At 36.2% G+C, this 22,175-nt stretch overlaps 1 protein-coding gene across 8 annotated transcripts in view; it reads right to left on the reverse strand.

The window, feature by feature from the left end:
• The window catches only part of MCF2 (MCF.2 cell line derived transforming sequence), a 125,532-nt gene that overhangs the window by 51,461 nt on the left and 51,896 nt on the right, over nucleotides 1–22,175 (reverse strand). For 4 of the 8 annotated variants that reach the window (XM_054471507.2, XM_054471505.2, XM_054471503.2 and 1 more), the window contains 3 exons: nucleotides 16,529–16,597; nucleotides 11,493–11,607; nucleotides 10,278–10,368 (listed from right to left, as the gene is read on the reverse strand). In XM_054471507.2, coding sequence (XP_054327482.1) covers nucleotides 10,278–10,368; nucleotides 11,493–11,607; nucleotides 16,529–16,553 — 231 coding nt within the window. In that variant the 5' untranslated portion in view covers nucleotides 16,554–16,597. Of the gene's footprint in view, nucleotides 1–6,214; nucleotides 6,646–10,277; nucleotides 10,369–11,492; nucleotides 11,608–16,528; nucleotides 16,598–22,175 lie in introns of those variants that run through there. The other 4 variants (XM_054471511.2, XM_054471510.2, XM_054471509.2 and 1 more) reach the window with 1 other exon arrangement.

The following is a 22,175-nucleotide window of genomic DNA, read 5'->3' on the forward strand; positions in this document are numbered from 1 at the left end:
GAAAGCACAGATTCTATTTTTACTCCCTTAATTTTAGGAGTTAAGCCTTTCCTTTTTCTTCACCTGGGTAAATTCCCATTATATTATTATACTCACCTGCCTTGAACCTGTTTATTTTTTCACTTTTAAATGAAATTGAAAGCACCCTACTTTTGCCAACATTTAAAGCAAAATTACTTTTATTCTTTCATGGATTCTAAGTTGATCTGGTTTCATCTTTCTCTCTCTGACTTCCCTTAATCTCATATTCTCTTGTATCTAGAATTATCTGGATACAAGAACCTGGGGCTGACTTCAAGCCAGGGATACTCACCCATTTCCAAAATTACGTGTGAGGGAGGAGGGGATGGGAGGATACCATGGGAATAGAGAGAGCTATGTAGCAACTCTCTGCCTGAGGTAAGGCCCTGCTCTCTACTCTGCCATTCCTAGGAGAGCAAGGCCGTACCAGCAGCCAGGTCCAGAGACAGCTGATCACATAGCAGGGAACAAAGTAGAAAGAAAGGAGAGAGAAGGAAAATCACTGTCTGCAAGATGAGTGGGGAAGTGATTTTAAGCAGGGGTAGGGGTATTCAGCTGCTCATAAGCTAGGGATTTTATGTTGGATGTTTATTAAACCTGTTATTGCTCTATTTAATAAAGTGGATTATCCCAAACATTGACAGCTATATAAATTGCTTCTAAGGATAATTCTATATGCTAGTCAGTTCATTCTTAAGTAAAACCTTCTGATTATCTTAGCATACATTCTCATTCCTTAATTCCTTCAAAATATTTAGTAATTCACTTGTCACAAAAAGCCCAGGAAAACTTGGGCTTTTAAAGAAAATGTACTATCAAAGGATGAAAACTTCATTTATTGACTACATAATTACATTTACAATATTTTTTGTTATAGTTCATAGTACAATTTTATAATCTTTTTTGCATATCTTCCTAGAGCACATGGATTCTGTTAACCCAATAGTTACTCCCAATTTTAGTTAGCCATTTGGGAGACTAAATAACTTGTAGGCAATAGCTACACAACTGCTAAGCAATCAGAGCAATCAGGTGGCACTCAAACAATTCATTTGATTTGTCAGTTATTTTTCTAGAAAACTAAATCATATAGTTCAGACCAGGTGTATTGTTTTTATCCCTCATGCCCACATGTGAATAAGACATACCTGAATTTTTAAACCCACTCCCATTTACTTAACCCAGACCATAATAGGTGCCTACCAAACTGTCATACTTTAAAAGTATGACATTTATGACTACTTTTTATAGCTTCTCTTTAGCAAAAAAAAATACATATATTTATGTATATTTATATATTCAGGACCTCTCAAAGCTTTAAGGTAGGGAAAGGAGATTGGATAGTTGGACAGGGGTGGAAATGTCATTTATTGAATGCGTATTACTAGAATTATGCCCATAAAGAGCACTATTATGACATTGTGCTAAGTATCTACATGCAGTAGGTTCTATTTTTGTCCTCATTTCACAACTGGAGAAACTGAGTGCCATTATCCTCAAAGATGTCTACATCCTAATCCCTGAAACCTAGTAATATGTTATCTTATATGGTAAGAGACTTTATAAGTGTGATTAAGGATCTTGATATGGGGAGATTATCTGGGATTATCATGGTGGAACTGATGTAATCATTAGGAAAAGAGGGAGGCAGGAGAGTCAGAGAAGAAGATGTGATGGCAGAGGTCAAAGTGATGCAGGGGTATAAAACCAAGGAATGTGGACAATCTCTGCAAGCTAGAAAAGTCAAAGAAACAGATTCTTCTCTAGAGACTCCAGAAGGAACACAGCTCTGCTGACCTTTGATTTTTAGCCCAATTGGGTAATCTTGGACTTCTGACCTCCAGAACCGTAATGATACATTTTCACTGTTTTAAGCCACTAAGTTTGTAGTAATCTGTTACAGCAGCAATAGGGAACTAATACATTGAGGTTTTGTGAGGTCAGGCAATTTTTCAAGACCTTCTAGCACGTAAGTAGCAGAATTAAAACCCCGGTTCACCTGCCTGTATAACTAGACTCAGTCAACAAGAGGAATTTGGAGAAGTTATAGCAGGGATGACACAAGAATCAGGTTGGTTGAGAATCTAAACCTGAGACCTAAAGCAAAGGTGACAAAGTTGAATGCCTACCATGTGTTAGGCAGATAATGTAAATGTGAAGTAGGCTTAATTAATGAACAGTCTAAATTAGGTGGAAAATAGCAATTCATACTCCTCCTATATGATGAGGAGCAACAGGAAGTGGTGGGGACCATGGTGAACTGGAGAACATTCAAAGCAGAGGGCACTCATAAGTCAGTTCACTCATAAATCAGTTCCAGCTACATGTTGTCATGTGGCAAGGTGGGCCCAGCATTGCCAACTCTTTGGTTTCTCAAGAGAAGACAGAAATCCAGATTGTCATGCAAAGCCCAGATGTTTAAAGATGGAAAACAAATTGAAAGTTTGTTAAAATGCTGCATACTCTAAACAAAACGCATCTGTGCACTGACAATTTGCAACCTGTGAACCAAAAACCTTCATAGATCTGAACATCGATCAATATCAATAATATGGACACGTCCTTATCTGTGATTGCCGGCTATGAGAATCTAGAGAGGACAGAACACTCTTGAGCAATTTTAACCTGACAAGCCATATACATTTAAGATTAGTTTGTATGTATCTATGTGGATATACATATAGGTATATATAGAGAGTACTTTTTCTCTATATACCAATATTTGTAACAACTGAAAGTCTCAAGATAATCCATTTTAAAGCTAGTATTTAAATGAACAATCAAACAGCATAGGGTATCAGATGCACATATCAAAGCAAATATAGTTCAAGACCAGTGAACTTTCCCATTTTGGTTTGGGAATATTATATTTCTAAATTCTTGGGTATGCTGCTTTAAGAACCTCTAATCTGTATGGTTATATAAACATGAAAAAGCACAATTTCTTTTTCCCCAAAATAAAAACTGAGATTTTGAAAGTATAGTTCATTTTTGAGAACTTGTCAAAAAAGCAAAGGGATTTGGGCAAAGGTTAGTCTTATTTCAATGTGTTTTTGCTTTTTTAAAAAAATAGTTTGCACGAGAGAGGAAACAGCATTGGTTTTAGCTTCTCGGAGACATCTTTCTGGAGTTCCAGCATGTGACTGCTTAAAGACATCTCAGTAAGAGTGAACCAGCTGCCTATCACAGAGGACTCGGAGTCATGTGTCCAATCACTGTACGTGGTCCCACCCTAGCCCTCAGCAGCAGCTCTTACAGGCTCTTCAAGGTAACGAGCACAAAATAAGCTCCCTCTCATCCTTGCCTCCCAGATTTACTCCCTTTTACTCACACGTACTTCCAGATTGCCTAGTTCTATGATCTTACAGCAGTAACAACAACAATAACAACAAGAGCAGGCGTAAACCAAATACATCATTTCACTACCGAAGTCTAGAAATTAACCTTGTTTAATACTCTTGTGTGTGCTCTCTAAGGGAGGCAATTCATCACCCCATGCACACTTTTCAGTTATTCTAGTTATTATTTCTAGAATGTTTAAAGTAACTTATAAAACATAAAAGTTTGGTTACTTACTATAAAAATAATTTATTTTCCTATAGCTTTTCTTTTTTAATCTTTAGGGTAAAGAAAGGCAATAACAATAAGAGAGACCCTTGACTAAAAGCCATTATGTATGTGTCAGACTTCTTATATATATATTATCTTATTTAGCCTTCAAAACATTGCAGTAAACTGGATATTATTCCCTTTTTACAGAGGAGCAAACTGAAGCACAGTTGGTAAGCAGAGGTAGTACGGCCTATCTGGATCCTAAGGGCAAACTCTTTCTAGACACTTAACACCTCATAGACTGAATGCACACTCAGATTTACTGTTTGCCATTCAGGGATGATTTGACCTTGATGTTTCCAAAATGGGACAAATAACATTTGAAACAAGTTGCTGGAAACAATTTAGCATATACAGTCCACAGAAAGGAAAGTATTATAATTTACTATCAGACAAATGTTGAGATGCTGACAGGCACTTGACTTTCATAAGGTCTGAACCATTTCTGCAGAATATGTTGGGAAAAAAATCTCATTACCTCAAGCTATAGAGAATAGTTTGCAACAGTATGAGCCACTTCCACACTCTTCCCCCATATCCCCACCTTAAAAAGTACAGACAGTATGAGTTGCCAAGCAACTTGTCAAGTGACCTCAGGAGGATAGCCCAAAGCAATACTCCTCCCTTGTGGTTTGCCCTTTTCGTCAAATATATATCTATTCTCCTCCCCTCTCTCTCACTCAGCTACAGTCATTGAAATTTCTACCAAGTAACTAGTTCAAACACTTTTTGGACTTCAAGTGGCATTGGACCATCCTTTTAGATGTTACCTATCCACAGCCTCCAGAATCAGCCCAATTCGAGACCCTTCAAGGTGAAACCATTTTTTTACTAGCTAAGGTTCAAATTCTTTACTCTGGCCAAGTCCTATCCATATAAGCAAAACATATGTGTCTTCTACTATAGTTCTAGGCTTCAGAATTAATCCAATTAATCCCACTCATATCTGTTCCTACGTATCACTTAATTCATTTATGAGAAAAAAAAACATAGGGAAGAATCAAGGAAAGGTAACAGCAACATATGCTCTTACTTAACACCCAAACATATGCCATCTCCTGTATAAGGCCTTCTCCACCAGCCAGAATTTCTTTTCAAAATAGTCATTTACGAACATGTCTTACCCTTTCTACTAGATTGAGAGTTCCTTCAGCCCAGTAGCCATTCCATATTTACCTTTGTAACTTACATTGTATATATCACAGTGCTAGATATGTCTATTCAGTGAGTACCCCTGTGCTGTATTTATTGTGTGTATATTAATGCATGTGTATAGACATAAAACTAAGTTCAGCACTGAGAATATATATATATATATAATTAGGAACTTTCTGAAAGCTTAGGTTACCTTTGATAACAAAAGTGCTAATATCAGTTGCTTACAATACTGCAAAGTACATACACAAACATTTCTTGTGCACCATAAATCGTCTGTTAAAAGTCTGAATCTATATTCTCATAATATAAAAACATGTATAGAACCAAAGATATAATCTTGTCAAAATAAAACCAACTATAGTTTTTAAAATAGCAGTCTATGCTAAGAGCTTTATTAGAAAACAAATCATTTACACACCTACTGATGTTCACTGTCATTCAACAATAATAAAAGTCTTACTTTCCTTATCATAATTTTAATTCAAACTGTCATTTTTTTCCTATGGTCAATTTTTACCTTACCTTCTTATTTGTGTGTGTGTGTGTGTTATCTCGATATTTTTAGTGAGCAAGTTTATATTTTAAACCATAACATCAATAACACTATATTAATCTTTGAAAGAAAAAGAGTGGCATTTAAAGCCTTTTTGATGATTGGTTTTTTATTAAATTAGCTAGTGTTATTTCAACATTTCTCCAAAATACATCTAAAGATCCCATTAGAAATTTGCTGGGAATTTACTATATGAATAAAAGAATGAAGGGAAAATTTAGGCAAAAGACTGCATGAAATGTACTTGAGAGGAGAGACTTCCAAATTCTAGTCTATATTGAAAAGTGAGTTACTGTCTTTTTCCCTAAAAGAAAAAGGTTGTCAGCAGGTGACAATTTTGTACCTATGAAGTTTCAGTTCGGAAAAGAATTGAAACCATAAGGATTTCAAATCATTACAGATTTTAAATTTTTTCACTTATACGGTAACACCCAGGAAAGGCTGCATTTTTAAGTGATGATGGAATCACCTCCAGACCTATCCATGGCAATATACTCTACTTGATCATGTTGAAAGAAAGGATGAATCCTTTTGTTAGATATTGTTGTAAGTCATGATTTAAAGCTATGCTGTCCAATGATTCAAAATTGTTCATACAGTCTTAAACGAATAACATGACTCAGGTGCTCATTCATAAACTTGATGACATTTAGATTTTGAAATTATATTCTACCCCTCAATTGCCTGAAAATTACCCTATGTCAATATCACAGTAATCGCATCAATGCAATCCATGCAAATATAAGTCTCCATTCTCTCCATCTGTCCTTAAAAACCCTACTCGGCAGTTTGTGCTATAGCACCATGCTGCAGCATCCCAGCACTTGAACTTGGGAATAGGCTTTCCAGGAGTGCAGACAGAGCCCTTACCGCATTCCTTCTGAACCTCATCTTGCCTCTCGGGGGATTTGCTTCTGCCATTTCGCCTAGACACAATTACACTCTTCTTTTCCAATTGTCAATGCAACATTGATGAAATACGAGCTGCTTCTTGGGTAGTATTTAAAAACGGCAGCCAAAAATCTCTATCAAACAAAGCTGCCGTAGCTGCTTCCATTAGCACAGTGGCAGCAATGCTGGGGAGAAAAAAAAAAACCACTATCCCTGATTAGTCAGCTGACAGATCCTTCCCTTCTGCTCCTTGCAATTCAGAGTTAACACATTCCTCCAATTACTTAGCCTGATTGAACCTTGTGGATTAGCTTGTGCTGGACTGCTCAAGAAGGTCAGGCATGTCCTAAGAGTAGAAGGAGGAGGGAAAAAAAACCAGCTCTCTTCCTAGGAGCAGGCTTGATGGGACTGGCTTTCTCCTCTGCGCAGTTTGATTTTTAAGGTGGAATGCTAAGAATCTTTGTGAAGGTAGTATTAACTCATGCTTTTTACTCTCGTCCTAACCTGGTATGTGACTTAAATTTCAATTCTGTTTTGTTTTCTCTGTTATTATATTCTGGGTTTAAGCCTTGTGAAAGGCTATAGTTTGCAAAATTTTGTCCTGGTAATAATCTAGAGAGAATAGAACATGCAAACTTTCTAAGACGGATACAATTCTCTCCCAAATTAACCTTTCCCCAAAATGTATAACTAAAATCAAGTCTCCTCTCATTAATTATGAAATACAACCTAAATGCTTTTATTTGTTTTGAAATCTACAAATAAAGGTATTCAAATTGAATTGTATGATTATTTCGCAGACACTTGTTTGAAATAATACACCACAGGCAACTATACCTAGCTACACAATGGTAGATTTCACTAGAAATCCTTCCTGAATGCCAACTTTTGCACTTGAAATTAGCTTGCATTCAATATTTACCTTTATTTCAAACAGTAACCAACAGTTGTTAATGGTTGAGATGTAATTAATGTGCTCTTGAGTATGAGTATAGAAACTATACCACAAGCAAAAACATTTAACATGTTAAAAAAGAAACACCTAAAACAACCTATAGCCAGTTACATGTGGTCAGAATCTGTACCCCTCCCTTGCCCAGCACGATCAATTTGGCAGTTATGAAAATACAGGGACCCTGGGATCCAAGTTCTTTACTGAGCATAGGTCATAATTCTCCACTGAGAAAGCAGCCCTGGGAATACAGAAAGAGGAGTATCACTCCCCAGTAAACAAGTAATTACCCTCTGTTGACTTCAAAATGACAGGATCATGACCTAATCTTATATTTCTCTTTTATGAAAAATAGAACCTCTGTTACAAGCCACCTATTTTGAATAATAAAAATAAAACTCTACCAAAAAAACTAACATCAGGTGCCAAACCAGTCACAAAATGAAAATTAATTTAATCAGGCGGGTGCAGGGCTGGCCGAAAGAAAAAAACCTGGGTGATAAAAAATGTTCTAATGCAACAAGTGCTCTATTTAGTATAAGAGAAGCAATTATTAGCATAAACCAAGGTCTACTCAGCAAGCCCAAGGACCAATCCTAAAAGACCAGAGCAAGGGAAATAGCTTTTACTTTATTTAGCCCCACTGATAAGGCTCAATTTTATATGGAGGACAGATCTAATCTCTCAAAAGAAATTTTACCTTATTCTAAATAACATTGAATTTATTTGTCTATTTGTAAGCCAGTTGGAAAATGATAGAAACCATCACCAACTGGAATTCTTGACATTTCAATTCTTGCTCTGGCTTTTTTGGTTACTTGGCTATTTGAGCTTGGATTCACCACATAACCATTCCAAAGTACACATATCAATGTGATTTCATCATCTATAAGGCAATTATAGTGATACCTACCTGCAGTACTTAATTAGGAAATGAAGAGAATCAACAATACTTAATAAATGTGAATGCTTTTGAGAAAGCACTAATATGCTATAGAAAGTCAAGTTTTTTTCTATTTTATTTTAGTAATTTGAGTATATCTAAGGTTAACTCTTCTCTCCACTGCTAATGATTAAACACCTCTGTTAAATAAACAGGAAAACACTTTTTGCTTGTTTGTCCAAAATGAGGAATAATTCATACTGAGTATTAAAAGAATAATGATCTTACTCATTTTACCTTGCGGGTGCTAGAACATTGGCTTGGAAGTCCAACAACCTAGATTTTTGTTTTGCCTTTGTAACTAAATCAAGTTCTTGTGGTGGGCGTGACCTCCTCAGTCAGTCAGGAGACAAAGTAAGAATTTCAGATGGCTGGCAATGTTGGAATCTCAAAGAAAAAACAATATTGATTCCCAGCTATTCTAGTCTGACAGAGGAAGTTGGCCACATGGCACTTCCACAGAGAGCCCCAATCTTGCCAGCTCAGAAGGAGTCTGGGGGTCCCTCATCTCCCTCCTCGTCTATGAAAGTGAAGTGTCAAACAATTTTGTGATATCCTTGTGAGTCTAAAAGTGTAAAAGATTATCTTAGTCATGGGCAGAATTGTACCTCTCGTTGTTTTAATTAAAGAAAATGTTTCTCTCTCTGGGTCTTGGGAAGCTGGGGACTAGATACCAGTAGGGAAGTTATATATCATTTTATATGTGACTCATCTCCCTACCCTATCCTAGGGTAAAACAAGTCTAGAAAGTTGTACACTGAAATGTTAAAACTGCTTATTTTAAATTGACAAATGGGATCTCATTAAACTCAAGAGCTTCTGCACAGCAAAAGAAACTACCATCAGAGTGAACAGGCAACCTACAAAATGGGAGAAAATTTTCGCAACCTACTCATCTGACAAAGGGCTAATATCCAGAATCTACAATGAACTCAAACAAATTTACAAGAAAAAAACAAACAACCCCATCAAAAAGTGGGTGAAGGACATGAACAGACACTTCTCAAAAGAAGACATTTATGCAGCCAAAAAGCACATGAAAAAATGCTCACTATCACTGGCCATCAGAGAAATGCAAATCAAAACCACAGTGAGATACCATCTCACACCCATTAGAATGGTGATCATTAAAAAATCAGGAAACAACAGGTGCTGGAGAGGATGTGGAGAAATAGGAATGCTTTTACACTGTTGGTGGGACTGTAAACTAGTTCAACCATTGTGGAAATCAGTGTGGCGATTCCTCAGGGATCTAGAACTAGAAATACCATTTGACCCAGCCATCCCATTACTGGGTATATACCCAAAGGACTATAAATCATGCTGCTATAAAGACACATGCACACGTATGTTTGTTGCGGCATTATTCACAATAGCAAAGACTTGGAACCAAGCCAAATGTCCAACAATGATAGACTGGATTAAGAAAATGTGGCACATATACACCATGGAATACTATGCAGCCATAAAAAATGATGAGTTCATGTCCTTTGTAGGGACATGGATGAAACTGGAAATCATCATTCTCAGTAAACTAATGCAAGAACAAAAAACCAAACACCGCATATTCTCACTCATAGGTGGGAAGTGAACAATGAGAACACATGGACACAGGAAGGGGAACATCACACTCTGGGGACTGTTGTGGAGTGGGGGGAGTGGGGAGGGATAGCATTGGGAGATATACCTAAAGTACAATAATAATAAAAATAAATAAAAATGAAATTCAGTAAAAAAAAAAACTGCTTATTTTGGGGTGGTTGGATTACTATTGTTTTAAACTTTCTTCTTTATACTTTTTCACATACAATGAGTATGCAACACCGCTATTTCCACTAAAATAAATAAATAAGTAATTTAAAAAGTTTCCATAAAAACTTGGCTTGTTCTGAAAGGCACATAGAACCATGAATCTCTTCTCACTCATAACTGGAGCCACAAACTACTCACTCATTCTTACTAGGTTTTATTTTGGGTAGAGTTATTTATCTCAGTCTCTGCTACAACCTCTCCTTCTACTTTCCCTCCTCACATTCCATCAACTTTTACTGTCTCCATCAATACCAAAGTAATCTATACCTCCCAAAACAGAAAGTATAATATAAAACAAAAATAAAAAGTTACTGTATAATGAATAGATACTTAACCGAGATTTTTTGGAGAGAGATTTTGAGAGAAGACCATGTATCCAATCTTCGATCCAGAATAATGGTAAACCGGGAGTCCGATCCATTTTGCCTGAACGATAAGAAGAAATAAGAACTTTTTCTTAATAATAATGCAAATTTGTTATATATGTCTTCGTTCTATTTCTGATTATTTCCTCTACATTTGATGTCTTGACTGAAGACAGATTTGGAATTGGAAAGCTATCACAAAGTCCTATCTTAGAAAACTAATCTGAATACATATTCCCTTACTCACTATTTAAAATTTATTTTGCAGCATTAATGTCAATCTTTTAAATAGGAAAGTGATAGTATAATGAAGATAGGTCATTAAAATTGATTTGGAATACTGTAATCTTGGGTGTGGGAAAACTCAAAAGATAACTGTCCTTCATGATATCAGATTTAACTTTCCATGCAATCCATCATGAGTCAATGATCCATTCACTCATTCAAAATCACACTGCTAAATCTATTTTTCTAACTCTAGTCTGCTCCTGAGGAAATGCAGTTTAATGGAAAATATAACTTCTATTTGCCCTAAAAAGATCACTTTCAAGCTTCAATAGGTACATTGTAAGTTTCATTTTCTGAGATTTGATTTTTGTTCATGAGACTTTGAATTTTATCATCCTAGATTTGTGTCCTCTTGTTCTTCAGGGTTAGTAACTAGAAAATTCTTCCTTTGAAAATTTTATCTTTAACACACATAAAATCTCTAAGAAACCTTTTTAAACTTTCCATTTTAAAGCATTCTAGTTCCAAATAATTTTTAATATCAAGACATTCCTCCTAGTATCTCCCAGTACCACTATTGAATCTACTTAAGATTCAGTCTTCTTGTGTTATATTCAGAAGAAATGAAAAATGTCTGTACTCACTCTTGGCTGGTAATATTTCCTTTTAAGCAAATTAAAGCATATATGTATGACCATCATTCTCAAGCTATGTTCTTTTTCATGGGAACAAATACTCCTAGATCCCCAATTTTATTTTCATAGATTCTCAGTATAATTTTTGTAACAATTTAAGTAGCTGCCAGCTTCTCCTTCTAAGTTGTACTTCTTATCTACTCTGAAGTTAAGTCAGTTGGTTATTCACCATGATAATAATAGCTATATTAAGCCATTTTCATGTTATGACATTCAGATGGATATCTGATATAAAGCGAATTGAAAAAACGTAATACTATACCTTGCAATAGATGTCAGGTAAGTAAGTACTTTTGCTATTACTTCCTCTGGTATACATCTAAAATTACAGTTTTCTGGAAACGTAATGATCCAAGCATTGTCCTTTCCCCGGCCACCTACAATAATAGAAAAATAATCAACTGAATTAAAAATGTATATAACAACGCAGCAAGGAAGAGGATTTTAGATTTGAATACTGTTTTGTGGCAACACAACTTTTTTACAAAGATGATGATCTCCACATAAAACCAAAATGGCCCCAAGTTTCTGACACTTTAAGTTTAAAAGGTGGCAGAGTAATTTCTCAATAAAAAAAAGAAAACGAAAGAGAGTAAAATGAATGAATATAGTCAGAAGAAAATATCATGAAATGCATATAATAAATACAGTGGAAAACAGCTGATTCCCCCATCTGGACAACCAAGGGGTTGGGAAATAACTGTTTCTATACCAACGAGCCTAAATTCAAAATGAGTGAATGATGGCTTGACAGCAAGTGGAAAATTTGATATAATCGATCTCTTAGTGTCATGGTGAGCAGGAAAAGATACAGAGCACCCTATAGGAAATAGATGATGGTCTAATGTGTTTATGGAAGAAACAACAAAAGTAATGATGGCAGGAATGACATAGGAATTTTATTAATGCAAAGAAAGATCACAAATTATCTGTGGGTCAAAATTCAATGTTCAGCCTGGGTAGGGGTCCAGGCAGAGGTGTAGGGTTGTGGAAGCTCCCCGCAGACCCATGCAGCCATTAACCTGGAGCAGTTGCATCCAGCAGTATCTTGACCAAGTGGGTGACCTTGACCCCTGGAAAGCATGGATCCCAGTGCTCATAGGTGAGGCTGCCCTAAGCCCATTTCCATAGGAACCAGGAATAGTGGTAACTGTCATAGGGGTTCTTGGTGAGGGAATGATTGCACCGGCTCTGGGCTTTCGTTTTGGTTTCTCCCCCTGTTTCTCCACCCAGCCCAATAGCCCTCTATGCAGCCTGAAGGATGAGAAATATTGAAAACGAAAGCCACCTAAGTGCAGAGATGAGCCTTACATGTGTTTAAGGTTCACATCTGCAGCCAGGCTAGCACCTACACAGAGAGGGAATGCTCAATAAATATTAAGGGCCAAATAGAATTTGAAGAATTATTTTAGGAGGAAAGTTGCAAGGTGGCCTTTTAATTTAGCTCACTAATAGAAATTTTTTTAGTTCAGTTGTAATTTTTATTTGGCTGAATTTAAGTGAATAAAGATGTAAAAATATTTTTAATTCAATCTGCAATAAAAATATGACAATAGAAAAGGATATAGGCCAGGCACAGTGGCTCATGCCTGTAACCCCAGCGCTTTGGGAGGCCGAGGCCAGAGGATCACTTGAGGTCAGGAGTACAAGACCAGCCTGGCCAACATGTTGAAACCCTGTCTCTACCAAAAATACAAAAATTAGCTGGGTGTGGTGGCGCATGCCTGTAATCCCAGCTACTCCAGAGGCTGAGGCAGGAGAATCGCTTGAACCTCGGAGGCAGAGGTTGTGGTGAGGCAAGATCACGCCACTGCACTCCAGTCTGGGCAACAGAGCAAGACCCCGTCTCCCCACCCCCCCAAAAAAAGAAAAAGAAAAGGATATAAAATGGAATCATAACAATACTCAACACAAAAGAAGACAGAAATGGAGGAAGACAAAGAACACATGGGACAAATGGAAAAATCTACCATCTCACTATTTGTATTTTGCTTATTATATGATAGTAAGATGGTAGATTTAAATCCATCCATATGAATAATCACATAAAATGTCAATGATCTAGGCACTGCAATTGAAAGTCAAAGATCATCAAACTGGATAAAAAGAAAGACCGAATTATATGCTGCCCACAAGAAACACACGTTTTAAATATAAAAGTACAAATTATTAAAAGCAAAGGATAGAAAAAGATACACCATGACAGTGCTAATCAAAACAAAGCTGTCTAATATTTGACAAAGTAGATTTCAGAGTCAAAAATATTACCAGATATTAAAATGATCATTTGATCATGATAAAGTGGTCAATTCATCAATGGGACATAATCTTAAATGCTTAAGCACCTAATAACAGAGCTTCAAAATACACAAAGCAAAAATTGATAGAGCAGGAAGAAGAAATAGACAAATTCACAATTTTAGTCAGAAATTTCACCACCCATCTCTCAATAATCGATAGAACAAGTAGACAAAGAATTTGCAAGGATATTGTATACCTGAACAACAGTCTCAACCAACATGTCCTAATTGACATTTCTAGAACACTCCATCCAACAAAAGCAGAATACACTTTCTTCTCTAGTGCACATGGAAAAAGATCAAATTAATTATTTGCCTCAGTATTTACCAAGGGAAACTTGAGAGACAGTATTCATTCCCAAATTATTTTTTAATCAAACTAGTCCAAAGTATTAAATCAAAGGGTTATTAATCTTCATTGTATGATATTCTAGAATTAGAGTAGAGTGAAAATAATCATTGAGAATAATGGCATCCACTGAAGAGTTTTTAAGAAACTCAAAGGAGAAACTGTACAATTCTGAACCAAGAGATTTAGTGAAACTTTAAACAAAGGCCCTCTATAGATAGAGTATGGTATAGAACTAGTAATATAAATGATATGCAATATATAATGTAATAACTATCTTAAATATAACTACATACTTGCCAAGCAAGCTGGTGAGCACTGTAGTTAAGGACAGAACCATCTAGCACTTAGGCAAACTATACTTATCAAAGGAAAAGTGGCAAGGCTCCTATAAGAGTAAATTATCATTGACTAATCTATAAATGATTATTACCACTGAACACCTACAAGTACTGTCCTAGGAGTAAACTTGTGAGAAGAGATCAAAAGAGATATTTATATTCCAAATCAGGAAGTTTTAATTATTTTTTTTTACCATTGGGAACCCTTTCTTCAAAGGAAGCTATAGGTAGAAGCATTTTTGAAAGAGCGAGACTCTGTCTCAAAATATAAAAAATACAAAAATTTTTAAAAATAAAATAAAATAAAAAAATTAAAATTAAAATTAAAAAAATAAAAATAAAACAAATACAAAATGCAGTTAAGGAAGGAAAGGTGTAGAGAGGGGTCTGGATGGGTGCAGCAAGCCCTGAGGATGGTTCTATTTAGAACACGGTTTGGAAAACACAGATAATCTTAAGTAAAACCTCCAAAACTTAAAAGTGAACGTAACATACTGCTAAATTTACTGACACTCACACATTTATGCCACTTATAAAATAAAACATAAAGCCATATTAATTAAGTCATCATTAATTCACAGTTACCACTAATTAGAATCATTTTTAATTAAGCTTTATCTAGGTGTAATTATAATCATTTAAAAGCAGAGGCCAGGCTGGGTGCGATGGCTCATGCCTGTAATCACAGCACTTTGAGAAGCCAGGATGGGAGGATCGCTTGAGGCCAGGAGTTCAAGATCAGCCTAGGCAACATAGCAAAACCCTTTTGCTACAAAAATATAAAAATTAGCTAGGCGTGGTGGCACATTCCTATAGTTCCAGTGACTCAGGAGGCTGAGGTGGAAGGATCACTTGAACCAAGGAGCTTAAGGTTACATTGAGCTATGATCATACCACTGCACTGGAGCCTGGGCAAAAGAGCAAGAAGTTGTCTTTAAAAATAATAATAATGATAATAAAAGCAGAGGCCAGATTGAAGTGTCTAATTAGGATCACTTATAAAGTAAAAGCTTGTTTAGTAAACTGAGCATGTAGGTGTCATTTTTCAGAGAATTAATTAAACTATTTAGAAGGAATAAGATAGTTTCTTGTACTCTCAATACCTAAGAAGCACTCATCTTTATAAAAACAATGTATTAATACATACCAGTAAGTTTTCTTTATCTGTTTAATATGATAAATATAATATTTAATGATATAATTCGAATTACTCTAATACCTGAAAGTAATTTGCTTGTTTTTAAGCAAAAGTTTCCCCAAAGTCTGACCAGAAGCTAAAGGGGCAGGATGGTTTACCATAGTTATGTCTCTAAAAATGTGTAATGCTATTTAGTGGCATTATTCACAATAGCCAAACGGTAGAAGCAACCAAAGTATCTATCAATGGATGAACAGATAAACAAAGTGTGGAATATACACAAAATGGAATATTATTCAGCCTTAAAAAGGAAGTTCTGACACATGCTACAACATCGATGAAACTTGAAGACCTTATGCTAAGTGAAATAAGCCAGTCACAAAAAGACATATACAATATGATTCATTTACATCAGGTACCTAGGATAGTCAAATTCATAGAGAAAGAAAGTAAAATTCTGGTTGACAGGGGCTAGAGAGAGGAAGGAATGAAACGGGGAGTAATTGTTTAATGGATATAGAGTTTCAATTTTGCAAGACCTGAAACTCTGGAGATGGTGGTGGCAATGGTGGCACAAAAATGTAAACATACTTAATGCCGCTGAACTGTACTCTTAAAAATGGTTAAAATGATAAGTTGTATGTTAAATTTATTTTACCATAATTGCTAAAAATTATATACAAGTGTATATACATATTTGAGAAAAATCAACTTTCTTTATAATGTGTAAATGAAATCCTAAAAAAAAATACTTAGTGCATGCTGATTATTTAGTGCAACTTGCAAGCATTTGTAATACACATTTGAGTAATCAAAGAAGCTACCTCAGCTGCTCCCCTCCCACCCAGCCTGCAACCACCTAGGAGACATATTTGACTTTCAACTATCATAGATTTCTGAAGACTCATCTGAAAGTCAAATGTATAAGAGTGGTAAGGTCGGTTTTACTCATATATCTAAAATGCTTAAAACCTCCAATTATTCTCTAAATGTCCATTTGTTTAGCAACTAGGTGCACAATGTATAAATGTTTATTGAAATAGTGCTTCTCAAATGAATATATATAATAGCTCTATATATATAGAGAGAGCTATTTATATAATAGGTACCAAACTAACTGCTAATCAAGTCATATATCTATCTGGACTATATATAAGAAAGTTTGCTTACCAGACAAGAAGGCGATGTCTTGCATTAAGAAATGACTGATGTCCTTTATACGGAGGAGCAGATCGTTTTCTATGACAAACAAGAAAATAGAAGAAATGACATACATGTTAAGGTACAGCCTTACATGACTTTAGACACATGATTTCTCACTGTGTCTAAAATTATTCTGGGAGCCCCACAGGTCTGTGTCCACAGACACTGACGATCCCTTTCCTCCTCTCAACTACATGGCAAAGAAATCACACTCGAAAATATCACTGAATAAGTAGAACCAGTGACCTACTTCTCAGAATCTATGCCCAAAACATAAACTACTCTCACTCACCAGAAAGCCAAGGACAAAGGCACAAACTCCAGGACATTCGGATTTATTTGAAGGGTAGATGGTCATGGGGAGACACTGTAGCAGATTGTCTTCTACTTCTGATAATGCCTTTCATTCTACAAAGCTTTATTAGCAATTACAAAGTGCTTTCTGGATTTTTTAATCTTATTGAATCCTTAAAAAATCTCTAAGGTAGGTACTGTTATCCCATTTTACAAGTGGTTAACCATATAGGCTTCTTAGTCTAGATAGACGTGGATTCAAATCCAGCTTGTTGCATTTACTGGCCATGCAAACATGGGCAAGTTAGTCAGCGTCTCTAAACCTTAGTTTCCTCAGCTATAAATTGGGCATAATGATATCTACCTCACAAGGTACCATGCAAACTAAATGAGAAATACCTGGCATAATGGTAAGTGTTCAATAAAAAGTAGCATATTAACTCATTTTTTATCATTACAGATGGAACAATGTCCATGCATTGTTCAATGTGCTTTGATTGTCCCAGATCTTAAGTGTTAACTTACAATGTTCAACTCTAGTGAACTCTATAGGGGTCAAAAATCAAAGTACACTACCTGCCTCTGGTCCATGAACAAGGAAAACTTTTTAAAAGGAAACGGGTCATCAAACTAGGCCATTTTGGCTTGTCGGCTTTAATGCCTGTGGTTTCACATCTCTTACTGAAGCCATATTTTTCACCTGCTCTCTGATACAAAGTGCCTTCAAAGTCCTGGTCTCTGGTGGTGTCAGGCTGATGATGCATTACCCTTCTCAGTGCTCCTCAAATCACACTACATGGATGTGGTTTATAAAGGACAATCCTCAAGGGAATTAAAAAAAAGACAAGTTCTCAATGGCTCCACAATAGACAGTGGAATAGGTTATCTGTTATAGACACCCCCCGACACATAAATTGAAACATAAAGCAATTTTAATTGACGTTTATTTTCATCAGACACATGCCATTACAAATATCTAATTTGTCAAGACATAAAGTCATTTCTTAAAAATGTCTTGTATTTCTCTGATGGCCAGTATTGATGCATAGTATTCCATGGTGTATATGTGCCACATTTTAGGGACATGGATGAAATTGGAAATCATCACTCTCAGTAAACTATCGCAAGGACAAAAAACCAAACACCGCATATTCTCACTCATAGGTGGGAATTGAACAATGAGAACACATGGACACAGGGTGGGGAACATCACACTTCGGGGACTGTTGTGGGTGGGGGGAAGGGGGGAGGGATAGCATTGGGAGATATACCTAATGCTAGATGACGAGTTGGTGGGTGCAGCACACCAGCATGGCACATGTATACATACGTAACTTACCTGCACATTGTGCACATGTACCATAAAACCTAAAGTATAATAATAATAATAATAATAATAATAAAAGAAAAAAAAAAGTCTTGTAATTTTATATATTTAGACTCGATATATTTCAGACCAAGGCATGCACATTTACACTCGCAGTTATTGTTTCCGTGCTAGATGTTTAATGAGATAGAAGAATGTCTTTATAACAGCTACAAACATGTATCACATATTGACATTTTCAGGCATGGAGCCGTGGAAGAAGGGTGAGAATGAGGGTAATGCAAAAAATACAAGAACACTCTCTCCCCTCAGGAGCCTGCAAAAGTGGCGATAGTTAAAACATGTTCTATTTTTTAAATGAGAAAGCATCAGACATAAAAATATTCCTACATAATAGGAGACCCAAATTTCTCCCTTGCTTTGATCAGTAGGAACAAGTACAAAGACAAATGGATGCATTTTATGTCAGGTGGCAGATCTGGAAGTATTAATACGAACAACTTGATTCCTCTGATACCACTCAGATTCTTGCATAGCTATGGAAACTATGTCCACTTACTCTACAATTTAAGCACTCGTGTAATGAGAGAGGCCTCAGGACACAAAATAAAAGTCTGTGGGCTGGGAGTGGGAGCACCAGGGCCTAGTGTGGGCTTGACCACTTAGCTGCTCTGTAATTTTCAACAAGTCACTCCCCACCCCTCACCTCATTACCTCCATTTTATTTTATATTTCTTATTGAGGTAAAATATGCATATAAAACTTACCACTTTAAGTGTACAGTTCAGTGATAATAAATATATTTACATTCTTTTTTCCCCTTCATCCCCTCCCCTCTACCCTTCCCAGCCTCTGGTAACCACCAATCTACTCTCTATCTTCATGAGATCCATTTTTTTAGCTCTCACATATTAGTGAGAACATGCAGTATTTGTGTTTCTGTGTTTGGCTTACTTCACTTAACATAATTGCCACCAGTTCCATTCATTTGGCTGCAAATAAGAGGATTTCATTCTGTTTTATGTATGAATAACATTCCATGGTGTACATATACCATATTTTCTTTATCCATTCATCTGTTGAATGGCACTTAGGTTGAGTCCATATTTTGGCTATTGTAAATAGTGCTGCAATAAACATGGGAGTGTAAATATCTCTTCAATATATTGACTTTCTTTCTTTTGAATATATACCCAGAGTGGAATTGTTGGATTCTATGGTAGTTCTATTTTTCGTTTTTTGCAAAACCTCCATACTGTTCTTCATAGTGGCTGTACTAGTTTACTTTCCCACCAACAGTGTGCAAGAATTCCCCTTTCTCCACACCCTCACCAGCACTCTTATTGCCTGTCTTTTTGATACAAGCCATTTTAACTGGGGTGAGATATGTCATTGTAGTTTTGATTTCCATTTTTCTGATGATTAGTGATGTTGAACATTTTTTCATATACCTGTTGGTCATTTTTATGTCTTCTTTTGAGAAATGTCTATTCAGATCTTTTGCCCATTTTATAAATTGAATTATTTGGGTCCTTTGCTATTGAGTTGTTTGAGCTCCTTATATTTTCTGGCTATTAATCCCTTGTCAAATGGATAGTTTGCAAATATTTTCTTTCATTCTGTGAATTGTCTCCTCACTTTGTTGATTGTTTCCTTTGCTATGCAGAAGCTTTTTAGCTTGATGTGATCCCATTTGTCTATTTTTGCTGTGGTTGCCTATGCTTTTGAGGTTTTGCACAAAAAACTCTGCCCAGACCAATGTTCTGGAAAGTTTCCCCAACATTTTCATCTAGTAGTTTCATAGTTTCAGGTCTTCAATTTAAGTCTTTAATCCATTTTGATTTGATTTTTGTGTATGGTGAGAGATAGGGATCTAGTTTCATTCTTCCACATACAGTTATCCAGTTTTTCCAGCATCATTTATTGAAAATATTTCCTTTCCCCATTGTAGATTCTTATCACTTTTGTCGAATATGACTTGGCTGTAAATGTATGGATTTACATCTGGGTTCTCTGTTCTGTTCCATTGGTCTATGTGTCCGTTTTATGCCAGTATCATGCTGTTATGGTTAATACAGCTTTGTAGCAAGTTTTGAAGTTACATAGTATAATGCCTGCAGCTTTGTTCTTTTTGGTCAGGACTGCTTTGGCCATTTCAGGTCTTTTGTGGTTCTATATACGTTATTAGAATTTTTTACTATTTATCTGAAGCATGCCCTGGAATTTGATAGAGATTGCATCAAATCTGTAAATTTCTGTGGGTAGTATTGTCATTTTAACAATATTAATTCTTCCAATCCATGAGCATGAAATATCTTTCCAATTTTTTGTGTCCTCTTCTATTTCTTTCATCAAATTTCATAGTTTTCCTTATATAGATCTTTCACTTTTTGGTTAGATTGATTCCTAGGTATTTTATATTTTTGTAGCTATTGTAAATATGATCAGATTGCTTTCTTGATTTCTTTTACAGATTGTTTGCTGTTGGTGTATATAAATGCTACTGACTTTGGACGTTGATTTTGTATTCTGCACCTTTACTGAATTTGTTTATCAGTTCTAACAGTTTTTTATTATTATTATTATACTTTAAGTTCTAGGGTACATGTGCACAACGTGCAGGTTTGTTACATATGTATACATGTGCCACGTTGGTGTGCTGCACCTATTAACTCGTCATTTACATTAAGTATATCTCTTAATGCTATCCCTCCCCCCTCCCCCTTTCCCCCACCCCACAACAGACCCCCGTGTGTGATGTTCCCCTTACTGTATCCAAGTGTTCTCATAGAGTTCTAACAGTTTTTTGATGGAGTCTTTAGGTTTTTCTGGGTACAAGATCATGTCATCTACAAACAAAACTAATAAGGCTTCTTTCTTTCCAGTATGGATGGCTTTATTTCTTTCTCTTGTCTAGTTGCTCTGGCCAGGACTTCCAGTGTTGTGCTGAATAAAAGTGGCAAAAGTGGGCATCCTTGTCTTACTCCAGTTCTTGGATGAAAGGCCTTCAATTTTTCCATATTCAGTACAATATTAGCTGTGGTCATTACTCCCACTTTAGAAATGAGGGCAATACAGTAAATGCTGGTTTTTTTGTTTGTTTGTTTGTTTTGTTTTTGTTTTTGTTTTGAGACGGAGTCTCGCTCTGTCACCCAGGCTGAAGTGCAGTGGCGCGATCTCGGCTCACTGCAAGCTCTGCCTCCTGGGTGGACGCCATTCTCCTGCCTCAGCCTCCCGAGTAGCTGGGACTACAGGTGCCCGCCACCACGCCCGGCTAATTTTTTGTGTTTTTAGTAGAGACGAGGTTTCACCATGTTAGCCAGGATGATCTCGATCTCCTGACCTCGTGATCTGCCCGCCTCGGCCTCCCAAAGTGCTGGGATTACAGGCATGAGCCACCACACCCGGTCAGTAAATGCTTTTTAAGGTACCTTACATTCTATGAGATCCAACAACATGTAAAATCCATAGATGTAAAAACAGACTGATGTTTTCTATCATAAAATGTAGCCCACAACTGTGCCAATAAAATAACATTTCCACACTAATGAAAAAGGATGAAATCACGGTTACAAGAGAAAATATTACCACTTTAATAAATGATCAAGTTCTGGGTTGGAAACAGACTGAAGGGGAAGGAGATAACACAGGAAAGACAACAGAAGACACACAGTTATCAATTGAGCAGCTGCAAGGGACGAGGTAAGATTGTTGCTGAGAACAAAGAGAAACAGAAAATACTGACTTTAGATAAAGTTGTGACACTGAGTTACACCCAGCTTTGTAGCTGGCTCTCTTGAATTTCCACACAGACTTTTTCCTGAAATATAAAAGTGAGAACAAATAATTTATACTGTTCCTATTGCTGACCTTTTAAATGCATTCACTTAGAGCATGAGAAATAAAAAGCCTAGATCACCAAACCTGGATCAAGTCCACATTACAGCATGTTCCTTGTTGACTAGGATTTACGTTTGATAGGAAGGTTGTCAA

This window comes from Pongo pygmaeus, chromosome X (genome assembly GCF_028885625.2).
Source record: "Pongo pygmaeus isolate AG05252 chromosome X, NHGRI_mPonPyg2-v2.0_pri, whole genome shotgun sequence".
Lineage (NCBI taxonomy): Eukaryota > Metazoa > Chordata > Mammalia > Primates > Hominidae > Pongo > Pongo pygmaeus.